At 41.0% G+C, this 18,260-nt stretch overlaps 1 protein-coding gene across 1 annotated transcript in view; it reads right to left on the minus strand.

Moving 5' to 3' along the window:
- sema3h (sema domain, immunoglobulin domain (Ig), short basic domain, secreted, (semaphorin) 3H) overlaps positions 1–18,260 on the minus strand; it is a 145,604-nt gene that overhangs the window by 83,875 nt on the left and 43,469 nt on the right. The window contains exon 2 of the mRNA XM_052017396.1: positions 1,209–1,363. Within this exon, the coding sequence (XP_051873356.1) occupies positions 1,209–1,363 (155 nt within the window). The remainder of the gene's footprint in view (positions 1–1,208; positions 1,364–18,260) is intronic.

The raw sequence follows: 18,260 nt of genomic DNA on the forward strand, positions 1-18,260 counted from the left end.
TGTTGTTTTGTGAGGCATGTGTGCTACGAGCCTTAAGCTGCGATAAGTGACTGATGACTGTTCATTTGCTACTGTACATAGTGCATGCTATTCAGTAAATCAAACTCATTTATTATGAGCACTTGGCACACTGGTAATGATAGTCCTCTATGAGCCTTTTCTGGTTAGACATTAAACTAATTGAAATAAACAGATTAATAGCATGTAGAGCTGAAAATAGTGCACAGAGGAATGCAATGTTTGTCACCAAAATTGCCCAACGGGACTATGTAACATGCCACTCTTCTGAAATTCGCCAAGACTTCCATCTCATACGTCTCAAGGAATTACTTGTCCAATCTTGCAAATTGATTTTATTTAAAACAAATTTTAAAAAAACAGATGAATATTTTCTGCAGTGTTCATAGGCTCTGTATAATTAACCATCAAAAGCAAACACTTGCACCGACATGCAATAACCATCTCAAAATATGTGTTCTTAACCCCTAGTGTCAAAGGCTGATTTGATTGGCTCTATTTCCTGTTCAGTGATTAGCTAGCTCTATAAGCAATGCGTATGTACAGATTGGACTCACACCCACGCTTGTTAGTTCACTGGACTGTGCATGCAAGGTGACAGTTTTCATTAAACACCGTCTTTGTTGAAGAAATCAGAATCATTTCCATTGCAGTGCAATTCTCGGAAAGGCCTGTCATCAAAATTACACTTTGCCAGTCATATGTTAATTTTTTTTCCAAAGTAATTCTCCCTCCCTCTCCCAAAAATAAGACAGAATGTGAAAAGGTACATTCAATACTAACCTCAGAGCCACCCTCAAAGGAAGTCCTGATTCTTCAATCACATTCCAGTCAAATGCTGTTCCCCAATGGCAACAGTGCACCAATGAACCTATCCTTCAATTCAGGGATGTTGGTCACCTCAATACTTTGCCCACTTGCTTTGCTTGCTCTGTTTTAATAATTCTTCTTTTAATGATTTATGTGTTTCTTTGTTCCTCTACTTCATTGGTTTACTACTCTCTACTCTTCCTGACAAAGTATTCTATCTCAAACTCTGCCAGAATGAATTCTGCTTGCTGTTTATCTACTCACTCTTCAAGCCTGTCTAATTATTCCAGTGGTTTGAAGCAGCCCACAGCATTATATATTCTCCCAATCTGTCTCCTCAAGACCAAGCCAAGCCACATGATAGTAGGAGCAGATTTTACCTTCTTCACTCTATTTGAGATGTTGTCCAGATTGCAGGTCAGGAGGTAGTCCTTCGCAGCTGCATACAATCTTCGGTTGTCTTCATCCAGGATAATGGAATGCAAGTCTGAGGCACTGAAGCTGAGGGGGATGATCCTCTTATTTGACATCAGCTCTAAGAAACAAGATGAGAGAGAGGAAATATTATATAACATGCACCCAGACTCAACATTCTCAACAGTATTACCCAAGCACATCCAAGCCTCCTTACAGGTGAGCATCCTATATATTGAGGCCCGAAGCAAAAATCAGTCAGCTATATTGGGCAGACCTTGTTGTTCACATGCATGACATCTGATTTCCAAAACAGGTTTTCTGTTCCAAGCTCTGACACAGGAGGAGATTACCAGGTGGACAGAGGAAAAGATTCAAGGAGATCAAGAAATGTAAAGGGACAGTACACAGTTAATGGCAGGACCCTTAACAATGTTGATATACAGAGGGATCATGAGGTCTAAGTCCATAGTTCCCTGAAAGTGGCTGCACAGGTTAGAAGGGTGGTAAAAAGGCTTTATTAGTCAAGGCATTGAATTCAAGAGAGAGGAAGTTATGTTGCAGCTTTATAAAACTCTAGTTAGGCTGCACCTGGAGTATTGCATTCAATTCTTGTCGCCCCATTACAGGAAGGATGTGGAGGCTTTGGAGAGGGTGCAGAAGAGGTTTACCAGGATGCTGCCTGCATTAGAGGGCATGTGCTATAAGGACAGGTTGGACAAACTCGGGTTGTTTTTTTCTGGAGCAGTGGGGACTAAGGGGAAACCTGATAGAAGCGTATAAGATTATGAGAACCATTGATAGAGTAGACAGCTGGTATCTTTTTCCCCAGGGTCAAAATGTCTAATACTAGAGGGCGTGCATTTAAGGTGAAGGGGGAAAGGAGATGTGCTGGGTTTTTTTCTACACAGAGTGGTGGGTGCCTGGAATGTGCTGCCAGGAGTGGTGACAGAGGCAAATATAATAGAGGCATTCAAGAGGTTATTAGATAGGCACATGAATATGCAGAGAATGGAGGGATATGGACATTGTGTAAGCAGAAAGGATTAGTTTAGTTAGGCACTTAATTAGTTCACCACATCATCGTGGGTCAAAGGGCCTGTTCCTGTGCTATATTCTATGTAGATCCTTGAAGAAATGCAACATCTCCACCAATTTCTGGGAATCTCTGGCCTAGGTTTAGGATAGCATATTATTACCATGTTTACACTGTGAGCTTCACATGAGCAAGGAATTTCATTGCACCTTGGTGTTTATGACAACAAACTAATCCGAATCTGCAAGCAAGAATTTGGGGCCCTTCTCCTCCTCCAGTCACCATGTTTATTTTTCGTTCATGGATTTCGCAACATTTCTCAAGGATGTAATCTGGGAGATGTGAGTGCCCTTTACTGTGAATTAAGTATTGAACAATGGATACTTTGAAGCAATCTTGTTCATTCTATATCCTTTATCTTTAACGTTTCGGCAGAGACAAGGATAACATTCAGCAAATTTTAATTGCATTTGATTAAAGTAATTATTTAAACCAACAAAATTGATGCATTTCCTTTGGGAATGTTGGTTTAATCAGGATTGTTTGGGCTAATCTGCTTGTTATAAACTATGAATGTTAATAATTAGTAGATAGAATTTTGCTTTAAGACTTAGAAAAAAAGATAATGTTGCAAAATTTCCTTCAAATGAAGTCAGGTATTGCCATCAAAAATATTGTTTTTAATGAAAATCTTTCCTCATCGTAATGGCTGTGTGACAAATGTTATCCGATAGCTGCCCCTTTGGGACAAATACTGACAGCACAGTTCATTTACAAATTCTTTAAGGATTCTTATAATCTGAGACAAGAAAGAAAAAGAATAGTTGTATCATCAAACAACAACATACGACAGCTTTGCCTCCACCAATAAAACTCCATTTTGTTGCTCTCACTGGCTGGGATAAGGCCAGATCAAAACAAGTACTAAGTGACACATTTTCAGACTCTGATTGTTAAGGCCATCTCTCTAATTTAGATGCTCAAACTGATACCTCAGTGCCTGTGACAATAATAAACCAATTACCAATTTAGTTAGCAACATGTTGCTGTTTGTGGAAGCCTCTCCAGTAGAGTGGACACAGCCCTGGCCATCACAGGCACAGCCCTCCCCACCACTGAGAGCATCTACAGGAGGTGCTGCCTCAAGAAGGTGGCATCTATCATCAAGGATCCCCAGCAGCCAGGTCATGCCATCTTCTCACTGCTACTGTCAGACAGGAGGTACAGAAGCCTGAAGTCCCACACCACCAGGTTCAGGAACAGCTACTTTCCTATAACCATCAGGTTCTTGAACTGACCTGCACAACCCTAACCCTACCTCAGCAATGGAACACTATAGACCACCTCTTGCACTGCCATGGACTTGTCTCTGATTGTGTTCTTTTTTGCACACAGTCTATTTTTCTTCACTGTCTTGTATAATTTATGTGTAACTTATTTTCTGGGTGTTGTTGTCTGAATTTACATTTTGTGATGCCGCTGCAAGCAAGTTTTTCATTGCACCTATACCTCTTACTTGTACACATGACAATAAATGCGACTTGACTTGACTTGACCCAACCCTTACTGAAACATCATGAAACATGGATATTGCTGGAGTCATTGACACTCTCAGCTGTACTGTCACTGTGTCATTGCAGCTCACAACAAGCAAGTTAAACATTTGGAAATGAGAAGGTTCTCAACAGCAGAGAACGACTTGTATTTCAAGTAGTCCCTTTCACAACCTTTGGGTAAACAAAACATTTTACAGTAAATGAAGTGCCCTCAGTGTGGTAATGCAGGTGGTTGCAGCAAGCAAGTTGGGCAGAATAACCTTCAACAAAATGCAGCAATATGTTAATGCCCAGATCATTGGCTTTTAGTGATTTTTTTTTGAGTAGTCTTAGTCTGTCTCACTCCCAGCACAATGACCCTTTCCACTGGCACCTCTGGTTCACAATGAGACATGGAAATTCCCTCCCTAGCCATTCTACACTATACCAGTTATTGTTAATCATATGGTGTGGGTGAGACTTCCCGTTTGTCTGTGCTGGGGTAGAAAGTGCTTCAAGGTATATTGACAATCATGGCACTAGACCCATTGTCTCTGCTTGATCATATTATAATTTCCTAAATGTCCTGCTGTTAGTTCCTTAACAATGGATTCCAGTACTTAAGCAATGACAGATGTTATGTCTATAGCTTCCTGTTTTTTGTTTTCTTCCTTTCTTCAATAGGAATGTTACATTTGTGATATTTTACTGGGAAAGTTCCTAGATGTTTGGCTGAAACCTTGCCAGGATCTAGGAAACTTTGAAGGTCACAAGCAAAGCATGCATCATCTCCGCAGCCAATTATTTTAAGGCGCAGACCCAGCAAATTTATCAACCTTTATTCCCATAACCTTGTCCCGCACTTTTTCCTCTGGTGATGATGATTGTTTTAATTTCCTCCATCCCTTTTTCTCCCTGATTTTTACTACGGTAGCGGGCAGGCACGGTAGTGTAGCAGTTAGCGTAACGCTTTACATCGCCAATGACCCGGGTTCAATTCCGGCCACTGTCTGTAAGGAGTTTGCACGTTCTCCCCGTGTCTGTGTGGGTTTCCTCCGGGTGCTCCAGTTTCCTCCCACATTCCAAAGACATACCGGTTAGGAAGTTGTGGGCATGCTATGTTGGCGCCGGAAGCGTGGCGACACTTGCGGGCTGCCCCCAAAAACACTACGCAAAAAGATGTATTTCACTGTGTGTTTCGATGTACATGTGACTAATAAAGAAATCTTACCTTATTTTTAGTACATTCAGAGCTCCCCGGATTAGGCTATCACAGGTGTAACATTACAGAAACACAACTGTTGTTGGAAAATGATATTCACCTGCCTCCAAAGGAGAGCAGGAGGTTCCCAGAGACTCCTGCCCAATTTTACCCTTTCATCGACACTTATAAATAGATTACTTGGGCACATTTGCAGTGTAAATCCTGGAATCTTGTTACGTGCATAGCAGCTGCTGTGTATCCTACGACAGTGGTTCTGCTCCTAAAGTGTTTAATTGGCTGTAAAACACATTGGGATATCCTGCAATCATATGGTGACCTACATTATTACAAGTTTTATTTTTCTCCTCAATGCTCTGAATGTTTTGCCTAACATGGAATAAAGCAGTTTACCAGTCAATGCCACCTCACTCACTGTTACCTCAGTCTGGCTTGAACAGATTGAAGAGATGTACTTCTTGCAAAATGGCTCAGATTGCAAATTGCAAGAGAGTTCTGTTCTTTTACAAAAACCAACAACACTACAGATTCTTGAAACCTGAAATAAGTGCAGATAAAGCAGGAAACACTCAACAGGTCAGGCAGCATCTGTGGAAAGAGAAACAGAGCTAATGTTTCATCTGACGGATGATGCCAGACCTGAAATGTTATCTTTCTTTCCCTTTCCACAGATGTTGCCCAACCTGCTGAATACTTCCAGCATTTTCTGTCTGAATGTCATTCTTTTACTACAAGTCCATACTGTTGTGCCAATTAGAAACAAACCACCAGGAATAAACCTCTATTGAAATGCAGGTACCTTGAACACTTAAGTGAGCAACTGGCACTACTGAATTCAAGCAGACGTCTGCCGAAGAGTTCATGATATAACTGTAATGGTTATTTGCTGAAGATTGAAGGAAACCTGGTTTTACTTTGGACAAATAGTCTGTGGTTTCACTCGAAGCACTTTCCATTCGACTGGGAAGGGTTGCTTGGAGCATTTTAGGTGGATCGGAACATTCTCAGATTGTGACATCACGTGGGCTCACAGGATGCAAAGTGAAAACTAAACACAAATGGGTGGAGGAGAAATTGAGAGGGCAACGGATATGTACCAATAATTATTTCATAATGTGGCCTCAATGGGATTTGAGCCAAACATATTGTTTCACTGATCAGAGAATCTTATTCTCTGTACTTTAGTTTTGTTCCAAACATGCTTTTTCACTCTCTCTTAACCCTCCACCCTTTGCTTCCTTACTTCCTTTATCCTGGCAAAGTTAGTGGCTGTCTCCTCACAAGTTGCAGACAATTGCTGAAGAAATTTGGTAGTCCCAACCACATTACATAACCAAGAATGTGGCCAGAGGTAAAGAGTGGTCAGTACAATTAGTGACACTGCAAGAACTGATTGTAATTGCATTTTATGTAACATAATTTCCATGCAATTAAAAAACAAAAAATCCACATATGTAAGAAATGTCTTGGCTAAGATACAGCTGGCCAACAATAGAGGAAAAATACAACAGAGAATAATAAAAGTACTGAAAACAATATAATAAAACAACAGAGAAACATTGATGGGTTTTCTTTAACTGGACAAAAGGAATGAAAGGAATCACATTCAATGCCAGTTTGTACGCATCAATTGTTGTCTGCTATTCTCCAGTCTCACTCATCCTCATACACAAAAATATCCTCAACGAGAAAAGGGCCATCAGCCAAATAGACGAAAAAAACTGCTCACTGGAAAACACAAGAAAGACTGCAGATGCTATTGCTCACTGGAAAACTTGCAAGAAAAATGTTTGTAACACACACTAGGCCTGACAGCATTCATAATGAGAAAAGAGAAGCCCTAGTATTTTAAGCATGTAGCTTTCATCTAAGACTGAAAATACCTGCAAGTGTTTTGGAAAGGTTTGGAAAAAAATTTAAGATAGGAAAAGGAGGAAAGAAAGAGGAAGACACCCAGAGGTGAAAGTAAGCTGGCACTGATATGAAAATGGCTGATGCAAATGAGTTAAATCGGCAATACTAAGGAGATGACCATACTGGTAAAAAATGAAGTTACTTTCACCCCTCAAAAGAACCAATAAGCACACCAATCATAAACAGGAGTTGGGAAAAATCCCCTTAAAGTTCAGAGAACAGTTCAAGAGGAGGATAAAAACTTGTCAAAATTTTGGAGGAACACCTTGGGAGAGCTCTGGGTCAATAAAAATTTGAGGAAAGAAAATGCAAGCTCCAAGTTGAGTCGATATAAAACTAAAAAGAGAGAGAATGCAAATGAATTGTGCTATGCCTACTAGACACATAAAGAGAATATTCATAATACAAGCTTAAATCTCACTGCTCTCTGATGAAGGGTCCTTAACCCACTATATTGAGGGTACTGCACATCCCCCTTTACAAGAGTGACCAGATCACTTAAAATTATGTCAGTGATTAGAAGGTATCGGGGCGTCTTTCTCAAGCTGTGAAAAGTTGTCAGTTGTCACTCAGTTGGCCACACTCATGCCTCCCAAAAATGTATCTGCTCCAAAGTTCTGAGCACAAACAAAGCCAGGCTGACTCGCTAGTGACTTGTTGAGGGAATGCTGCACTGTTACTGGTGGCAGCTTTCGAATGAGGCACTGAACAGAAGCCTCATCAGCTGGTGAATGTAAGATGTCCCATAGCACTACGTGAAAAAGAACAGGTGAGTTATCACATTTGTACTGGCTAATATTTATCTAACAAAAATATTTCTAAAAACACAATGCAGTGTATAAGAGCTTGCTTAGCACAACTGAAGCCATGATTCCTACAACAGTTACCACACTTCATGAGTACCTGATTGGCAGCAAATCACTTTGTATATTCAGAAAGGAACATGAAAGATATTGTATTAAAATTCGTTCTCTTTCTAATAAATATCAGACTATACAGCAAAAGATGGTATGTCCAACCACATCAAAGGCCGTAATCAGGCCAGGAGTCGCACTGTTAACCATCTTTCCACCCCTGGATAAAAGCTCTCCCCCAATTCACTCACATCTTCACTTCCGAAGTCTCAGCTGTCTAACCTTTGGTTCTCAAAACACTGAAGTATTTCAGCTGTTACTGATCTGCTCACTGCACCCATTCCTTTACCTTTCCTGCCCATTAAAACCATTACTTCCTCTCACCCTGGCAATCTCCTGGTACACAGCTCAGCTCCACTCCAAGAGATGCATGATTGACAAGATATGGTGGACAACTGGTTTATCCATCTGTCACCAGGTTGGATTTGATCAAAGAAAGTCATATCAGATCCTAAACTTATCTACAAACTGCTCACTAAACCAATTTAATCCTGGAAATGTAAAGATAACCTTGTTTTATTTTCTCTACACTACACCATCTTTCTAAATTCCTTTCCCTATTACCTTCACCTCATCATCCTGGACTCAAGGCAGGCTTGATATTAGCAATACACTCATGGTGCTCAGATATGGCCATAGTCAGGGAACATGAAAACATGGTCAGACTTGGGCATTTTAAAATGTTGCTATCTAGTTTTGAGAATTAAAAGAAATGCCATGGTAGTACTTGCTGGTCAAGCACAGCTCAATGATCAACCAGTTCATAGATGGGGCCTATCATACAAGGGAGTGGGCAAGAATGGGTCAAGAGTAGGCAGAGAACTGTGGGTCAGCCTGAATTTAAAGCTTTGATGTCTGGGATAAATGGAACCAGTGTGCCCGATGTACATTTCACTCAATTATCCATGAAATATGCAATTGAGGATTTTCAATTGACATGGGCCTCCAATTTAAGAAGCTTTTTGCCTATTTGTATCAGAGTTAGATATCCAATTTAAAGACCTGCTTCAAGTATTTCAGTTGGATACTCCAGAACTAGCAACGCACTGGATCCTCTGCAAAAAAAATCCTAGTAAATAGTGTAGGTGCAAAAATGTAGGACCTTGGTGTGCATAGCTTTCATCACCCTACCTAAAAAGTAGGCAGGCGCAGTAGTGTAGCAGTTAACGTAATGCTATTACAGCACTAGCGACCTGGGTTCAATTCCAGTCGCTGTCTATAAGGACTTTGTAAATTCTCCCAGCGTCTACATGGGTTTCCTCCGGGTGAAGTTGTGGGCATGCTATGTCGGCGCCAGAAGCGTGGCAACACTTGCGGGCTGCCCCCAGAACACTCTATGCAAAAAGAAGTATTTCACTGTGTGTTTCGATGTGACTAATAAAGATATCTTAAAATGATGTAGTTACCTTAGGGGGATGGCAAGTAATTTGTAGACTGGTTCTAGGAATACCAGGTTTGCCTTATGAGGAGAGATTGAGTTGCCCAGGCCTGTATGCTTTAGAATTAAGAAGAATGGGAAGAAATCTCATTGAAATTTACAAAAAAAATCCTTACAGGGCTCAGCAGGAGGAAGTATCGCCTGGCTGAGGAGTCTGGAACTAGAGGTCACAGTCTCAGAATAATTTAAGAGAGACATGAGGAGAAATGTCTTCACTCAGTGGATGGTGAATCTTTGGAATTCCGTACCCCGGAGGACTCAGTCATTGAGTTCTTTAAAAACAGAAGTAAATAGATTTCTGGTTATGAAGGAAATCAAAGGATGTGGGGATTGTGCAGGAAAATGGTGCTGAGATGATCAGCCGTGATTTAGTTGAATGGCAGAGCAGTCTCAAATGGCCAGATGGCCTACTCCTGCTCCCATTTCTTTTATTCTTATGATGTGTGTTGTGTCCATAGCTTATGCTCCTTTTAGAATGTAATGAGATGAAATTTTGGAGATTGCAGAAATGCCATTCTTAATATCCAATGCCCATTAGCATCCCCCAAATATGACGTTAAACCACAAGCCACAATGCCAGCTGATCTCATCAGTAGCAGAATAGGCACACAAATCACAATCAAAGCCATTATTCTCAGAGCCAGGGAGAAAGGGATCCTTACCCCCTTGCTGCATTGTGATCTCTCCCAGGAGGGCAGGAGTGGCCTCAGCTGTGACGCTAGCTGCAGTTAAATCACACAGTAGAAATCAAAGGAGAAGAAAATAAAAGTCCAAAGTAAGAAACAAAGAACAATAGAATGGAAAAAAAATGCTGAGCAGTATTGAGGAGTTGACCTGATGAGTATAAAATATCTATTGAAAATTATGGTATTTTTACTGTACTATTATAGGTATCCAAGGTAGTTCTAGTATTTATAATTGCAGCAAAGTTTGGTTTGTTTGAAATGGTGAAGAGTGGAGAGAGAAGCTCTTTCCCTGAGAATTCTGCCTTTCTCCAAATCTGTCCTCACGTGTACATGTGATTTTCTACTTCCCTACTAACAGCGACTGACCTGACAATCAAGAATCACATTGCCTCTCCACTTCTTGCTACGGAGGGAGGGGAGAAGAACAAAGAGTTAGTTCTTGGAGCTAATGTGTCACAACAGAGATGTGGTAAATGTAACCCACCAATGTATCTTTATTTATAATACACTGCAACTTAGCTTGAACAACAAAATATCGCTGCACGTTGAATGAAAAGAGCACCTGCCTTTCCTCAGTTTTCTGATTCTGGTGCTAAATCTGTCAATTACCTTGCCCAAACACCATTCATCTTTTAGTTTATTGTTCTTACAATGAAAGCTACAAGAACCAGATCCTTCACATGCTCCTCTTAGTCAAGTATTTATTTTTGATGCAGTTACGGGGCTTGAGGGCTTTATTTGAATGCAACCATTCTACTTGTTGGTTGGAAATCTGTAAATTGCCAGAATCTAGTGTTATAGAAGTCATACAGCACAGAAACAGGCTTATCGACCCAACTGGTCCATGCCGACCAAGATGCCCATCTAAGCTAGTCCCATTTGTCTGTATTTGGCCCATATCCCTCTAAACCTTTCCTATCCATGTACCTGTCCAAGTGCCAAATCAGATATGCTATGGTCCCCGTCTCAGCTACTCCTTCTGGCAGCTCATTCCATATACCCACCACCCATTGTGTGAAGAAGTTGCCCTCAAGTCCCTTTCAAATCTTTCCCCTCTCACCTCAAACCTATGCCCTCTAGTTTTTGATTCCCTTTCCCTGGGAAAAAGTTGGATGTTTAAACTTCGGACTGGAAGCATCCTTTGCAGTAAATGATGCACCGTACTCTCGGCTCCCTTAGACCAAGCTCTATGCTGATGAAGACTGAAGAGTAGTCAATCAATTTGGTAGGTCATTAAAGTGCTGATTTTCAAACTTTCTTCCCCCTCTTCCCCATATTCCCAAGGATCCTTGAGCAAACCTCTGAAGAGATAGGAAACAGTCTGAAAAAGTTGTCACTTAAATGCAAGCCACTAAAATAAAACTATTATAAGTGGACTCCTTAACCTACTCTGCCATTGTGAAAATGTACAAGACTGGCACACAAAAGCAACACTGGTTTCACACTTATACAGCCCAATCTCACTAAGTTCCTCCCAGCTCCCACCTGGGCATCACTGGCAAGGCCAGCATTTATTGTCCATCCCCAACTTCTGTTTGAGAAGATGCAGGTTGGCCATTTCAGAGGGCATTTTAAGAGTCTATTGGTGGCTCTGAATAGGCCTGACCATGTAATGATGGCAAATTTCCTTCCGTGAAAGGAATTAGTGAACCAGATAGGTTTTCAAACAACCACCTTTTATTATCATGACTAATGACTAGTCATTGTTTCAAATTATTAACCAAACTCAAATTCCACTGCAGCCATGATGGGATTTGAACTCAGATTTGCCAGATCGTTAGGCCTCTGTTTTACTAGTCACGTAATGTAGCTACTGCACCACCACTCTTGTTAAAACTAGTCTATTTATTGAAACCAACGTGTTTTGATAAATGCAGTAATAATTACTGTGGGTTAACAAACACTGAAAAGAAACAGAATATGGAATACACTATGCAGCACTGATGAATTCATGAGAACTTATATTGCAGATCTCATCAATAATACTGTGCAGTATGAAAATATGTTCTCTAAATCAGTAATTATTCCTGGAAAACTGAAAATGAGTATTTAAAGACTTGCTATTGATGAAGATGTGCCCGATAATCCCCATTCAATGAAGCTCATCACACTGAAATGCATCACTTGAATGTAATGGGACATCATGCTGGTAGGATCTGATGCTTTTAATGTGAACCACTGGGATTCAGTTGGTGAAACTCCAGTGAGCTTCAGAGTTCCATGTATCCCACCACAGAAGTCTGAGACTTTCCCTACGCTCCACTGCTGGATTCCACAAGATCCTCAGATCCTTGGAGATTTCAGGGGGGATTCCAGACCTATGGATTAAGAGCCAAAGGAAGAAAGGAGGTGCTTTTGTTTAAGTTATTTTACTTCCGTTTCATGTTTTTAATTATTTCTGTTTTATGCTTTTTAATTAATTTCTTACTTCTTAAAGTATGTTTAGTTGTTCACTTCAATATTAACAGTTCTTAAATGCTTCTGAATGTAAGAGATATTTCAAAAAAAGACCTGTTGAAATCAGTGACAGGATTTGACAGAAAACAAAGCACAACCTCCAGCCTCTCCATGTGCTACAGGGGCAGAGCCTCAGTACCTGGGCCCTAAGGCCTGGTCCACACCTGGACCATGCTGTCCCACTTGAGGGTACAGAGGGTCAGCTATATTGACCCGGCACATGTGGCCCAGATGAGTTTGGGGACTGCAGATGCTGACTCCAGGTGACAGGCCAGGCCAGGCCCAGAAGGATGCAAACCAATATCACTTGGAACAATACACTTTCTGTCATCCTACCTCAGACTTAAATGTGCAGTGTGCCAGATAAAATAGGAGTCAAGATTCCAAATCAGAATAAGGTCAACTTTACTGGATGAGAAATAATTTAACAAGTATGTATTGGAAAGAGACCCATAAAGTCAAGTCAGTCACAGAGCAGTGAGAGTCAGAGGGAGATTTCAAAGGGTTCAGGGAAAATATGTGCTCACAAAGAAAAAGGGTGGGACTGCCAGACCTCAGTGATATGGTGCATGGAGTATGATAAGGCAAACAAAAGGGAAGCTTATGCAAGATACTGAAATTTTAATAAAATTCCAATAATCTGCTCTCCAGCTTTTCTGAAATCCCAAAAGTTTGGCATCTGACTGACCAGGTAATGTTTGACACGCTCCCCTGAAGCTCACTGGAGCACTGGTTCCTGTACTCCCCTAAAACTCAGCTCCCCCACTCCCTTTCTACACTGAGGTCCCAGCTCCCTAACTTCCCCAAAACTCATGGTGACCCAGTTCCGATGTTCCCTTTCTACTCACTGGGGTCCCAGTTCTTGCACTTCCCTAAAAGTCACCGGTGACCCAGTGCCCAGTCAACACTGGACAAGGCCTCCATTCCTGTCCTTCCTGTCCACTCACTGGGACCCTGGCTCCTGCACTCTCTTCCAACTCACCTGGAGTATTGTGTAAAGTTTTGGTTACCCTATTATAGGAAAGATGTCGTTAAGCTGGAAAGAGTGCAAAGAAGATTTATGAGAAGGTTCCAGGACTCAAGGGTCTAAGTTATAGGGAGAGGTTTGGTAGACTAGGACTTTATTCCTTGGAGCATAGGAGACTGAGGGGTGACCCTTTAGAAATGTGTGAAATCATGAGGGGCATAGATAGGGTGAATGCACGCAAGCTTTTGCCTAGGGAAAGGGAATCTAAAACTAGACAGCATAGGTTTAAGGTGAGAGGGGGAAGATTTAAAAGGGACCTGAGAGGCAACTTCTTCATACAGAGGATGATGAGTGCATGGAACGAGCTGCCAGAGAAAATAGTTGAGGCAGGTATAATAATATTTAAAAGACAATTGAACAGGTACTTGGATAGGAAAGGTTTAGAGGGATATGGGAAAACACGGGCAAATGAGACTTGCTTAGATGGGCATCTTGGTCAGTATGGATGAGTTAGGCTATAGGGCCTGTTTCCGTGCTGTATTGCTCTATGACTCTATAACTCACTGGGAACCTGGATCCCATGCTCCCTTTCCATTCTCCAGAAGCTCACAGTGTACACTCCCTTTCCAGTCACCCGAGCCCTGGTTCCTGCACTCCCTTTTGACTCAGCCCCCAGTTCACTGGAAAGATTCATTTTAATACTGTGCAATATATAAAAAAGTGAATTAAAACTGTGTTGGGACTATAAACAGGGGTAACAATCAATAGTCTGGAAAATCTGCCTGTTCGCCACCACCAATGTACTGAATCTACTGGATTACCAGAGGTTTACTGCTCAGCCGAAAGCCTAGAACAATACACAAAGTGTGGGAGGGAAATTGAAAAGAAAACAGGAAAGCAAGCAGAAAGACCACAAAAAAATAGGGGCTGATAAAATCAAAGAACACTCAAAGAAGTTTTGTCAGTAGACAAGTAGCAAGAAGGGAACTAAGGGAAGAGTGGGATGAAAAGGTAAACCACTGGGCAGAGGTGGAGGATGTGGGTAATGTTCTTAATGAATACTTGTGTGATTTGTCAAGAGGGGATGACGGCTTAGAGACAAGGTGAAATACTGATTGGGATAAACAGTGAAAGAGGATGGAGAGAGAAAAAAAACAAACTGCTGGAGGAACACAGTGGGTCGAGCAGCATCTATGGGGTGGAAGGAACTGTTGATGTTATGGGTTGATTCAGGACTAATGCAGGGTCTCGACCCAAAACATAGACAATTCCTCCCCACCCCACCCCCCAACAGGCGCAGCTCGGTCTGCTGAGTTTCTCCAGCATTTTGTTTTTTGCTCCAGATTCCAGCATCGGCTGTCCCTTGTGTCTCCAGTGTTAAGGAAAGGACCAACAAAGGGATGCCAAGCAGTTCAAACTGAGTCAGTGGAGTGCCCTTTGCTTACATTGCCACCTGCAAGAAGAGGTCCATTTCACTTTAAATCAGCACCTCTTTAAAGTTTGCTTAAGAACAATACTAATCCTCTTCTGAGCCTGAAGCTACACCAGTAAGCTGACCTTGTATTATTGAGTGCAGGCAACACACTGCAATTTGTGCTGTGTATGAAAAAATAGCCATATCAGCCTAAGTTATGGCAACAGAGGTAACAATTTTATGCATTTTTAATAGATAGCAAATTTACCAATAGGTTCCTGAACGCCATATGGGATCACATGGGTGATAAATGCCTAAGCTCATTCACGTGAAGCAATTGATATTGATCCAGTATGAATGTAGATTGCATTAAACTGCATCAGAAATGCCAAGGGTTGCAAGTAAAGATTTTACAGACCTTTGATCAGACAAACACTTCCTCACCTCAAGTTAATGACTTGTAGATGAGCTACCGGGAAATATAATTAAAGCAAAGAGTATGCAGATGCAATTAGATGGATTTCTAGAGGGAGAAGGGCTTGAGGGATTTGAAGACAGGGCAGGTGGAAATGATTGATTTGGAAACTTAAAACACAGACAATGGGGGCTGGTGTTCAGTGGAGTGGCAACATTTGGTCTGTGGCGCTTGTCTTGGATGCTTCAACAAATTACTCAATTAGTCCCTCTCCTCTTCTTTTCTCAAGGCTCCAAAAACCAATAGTTTCCATCTATAGTTTTCCAGTTTCCTTTTAAATGTTCATGTTGAATCAGCTTCCAACATCCCCCTCTTTTTATACAGTGCACTCTAAATAATAACCTGCCTCATAAGAACAATTCTCTGCCTTGCCACTTCACCTCTTTGACAAATATCTTAATTTTTGTTTGGTTATTGCAGGGTCTGAAAAATGTATTGAGCTTCTGGCTTCATAAAATAGCTTGAATGAGACCGTGTTCCAGAGAAGACAGAATGAAGACTAAAAGACCACAATGTCACAACCTCAGAATGTGGAGCCAAAGAAGTGGGAAGAACAGGGACATACTATGAAAACGGGGATAAGGTCAAAAATTGAATTATAATATGAAAACATCTTTAGAAATATACTTGAGAAATTTGAATTATAGCTACTGTCAGGGTGCAAAGAGAGTCTGTGGAAATAAGGGTAGCCGTTTATTTAGCTAAAGTTTTCAGGACATGAAACCATCCTTACTGATGACATCAGAAAAGAACACATGAATGAGTTCATATAGCACCTCTCACATCCTCAGCCAATGAAATAATATGAAAATGTGATCACACTGATTTGTAAACAAACCAATCTGAGCACAGCAAACAACGGGATAAGAAATGAGCAGGCAACCTATTTTGATGGTGTTAGTTGAGGAGAGAAGTGTTGGTCAGGATACCAAGAGGACTCTACTGCTTTCCACTAAATAAGCCATGTGATCTTTTATTCACTATTCAGGTCCAGCCAGGTTATGAATACTCAACTTATGTACAGCCCGTACATACAAACAAGTATTTGGGGGAACTGGTGAGACAGATTTGCTGGCTGCTGCAGTGCTGCTGTCATCTTCTGCCAATGTGGGAACTCTGATTACGAACAGTTCACAGGAACCGAACACTGTCGTAACCTGGGGATGGCCTGTACTGGTAGATAGAACTATCTGAAAACATACAAAATCATCCACGCGTTCAAAATACCAACAGGGCGAGATGGGCTAAATGTGGATAGAATGTTTCCCTTGCCTGGGGGTCTAGAACTAGGGGTCAAAGTCTGAGGATGCAGGGCAAGAAATTTACAATTGAGATTTAGCACCAGAATCAGAAAACTGAGGAAAGGCAGGTACTCTTTTCGCTTAAAGTGCAGCAATATTTTATTGTTTAAACTGGGTTGCAGTGTATTATAAATATACGTTCGTGGGTTACATTTACCACATCCCTGTTTAGACAGATTAGTTCTAAGAACTAACTCTCTGTTCCTATCACCTCTCTCTGTAGCAGGAGGTAAAGAGCCAAAGTGATCCTTGATTGCTGAAGGTAAGGTCACTATTAGTAGGGATAAAGAAAATTGCAGGCACATGGGAGGACAGAGTTCGAGAAAGGCAAAATCAAGGCATTTAGCACTGAGTGTAAATTTCTTCACTCATGAGGTGGTGAACCTGTGGAATTCACTGGCATCAAAAGGCATTGAAGGCCAAGTTAAGTCAATATGCAAGGCCATAATTAGGAAGGAAGTAGATGATCAAAGGGAAGAGAGTAGGAATATGGTATTGAGGTACAGGATCAGCCATAATCTTATGGAATGATGGAGGAGGCTCAAAGGGCTGAATGGCCTAGTCCTGCTCCTATTTTCCATATTTTTATGCTTACCTCCGATGGCATACCACTCTTACAGTACTGCACAAAAAAACCAGCCTACTTTGAATGTTACTTGTGGATCAATGAGTAGTATTGAGTCAGAAGGTTGTGGATTCAAGGCTCACCCCAAAAACAGGCTGCCACTCCAATGCACTGAAGGAGTGTTAAAGGTGATTTTTTTTCCCCTCAGTTTTATCCCTGTTCGTCTCTTCATGTGGATAGAGAAAAAAAATTCATGGTGTTATTTTGAAGAAAAACATGCAAGTTATCCTTGTTCCCCTGGCTTATACCTCTCTCTCAATCAACATTACTAAAAGCAGGTTGTCCAGTCATACTCACATTTGCTGTGCGCAAATTAACTGTGCATTTAATAAATTATAGCATGGACCGCACTTCAAACATAACTCTTCAGCTATAGAAGACATTGGAATGTTCTGAGATCATGAAAGACACAAGGTAGAAGATAAAGAAAGGCTTGTATTTTTGCTTTTAAAATCATGGGTTAGACCTCAAAATCTGTTGTAACAAGGTAAGAATTCTCCAGCTGCATCTGAACCAACAACAATGGATATCCCATTGGATCTAACTGGCCTTTTCATGATCCATAACAGTCCAATGTTCTCTGGGATAGTTAACATGATTTAACTTTGATTCTGTCAAGTTAAGATTGTCTTAATTATGAGGTGGGTCAGTTCCAAGTGTCTCAACCAGATGTTCTGGAGCAGTGCCTTATATGGTGTTTTGCCATTTTCAATAACTTCATCTCTTTGAAAGAGAGAACAAGTAAGTAAAAATTTGGGGTAGAATGGGGCTATTTGTAGCTATCAATCAATTGTGATTCCCATGGGGTCACGATAGATTAATCACATTGGACCACTTCTGTGATTTACCAATCCAACTAATCAATAAAGCATGATATAGGCTCAAATAGAAGCATATAAATAGCGGAAGAAAAGAATGTTGTAAAAAGACTAATAACAAATATAAATTTACATAGAATACAAACACAGACTACTTAGCCTGAGTAATCTGTGGTGATGTTTATACTCCCATTTTGCATTTCAAGTTTTCTCTTC

Source organism: Pristis pectinata, chromosome 6 (genome assembly GCF_009764475.1).
Source record: "Pristis pectinata isolate sPriPec2 chromosome 6, sPriPec2.1.pri, whole genome shotgun sequence".
NCBI classification, from domain to species: domain Eukaryota; kingdom Metazoa; phylum Chordata; class Chondrichthyes; order Rhinopristiformes; family Pristidae; genus Pristis; species Pristis pectinata.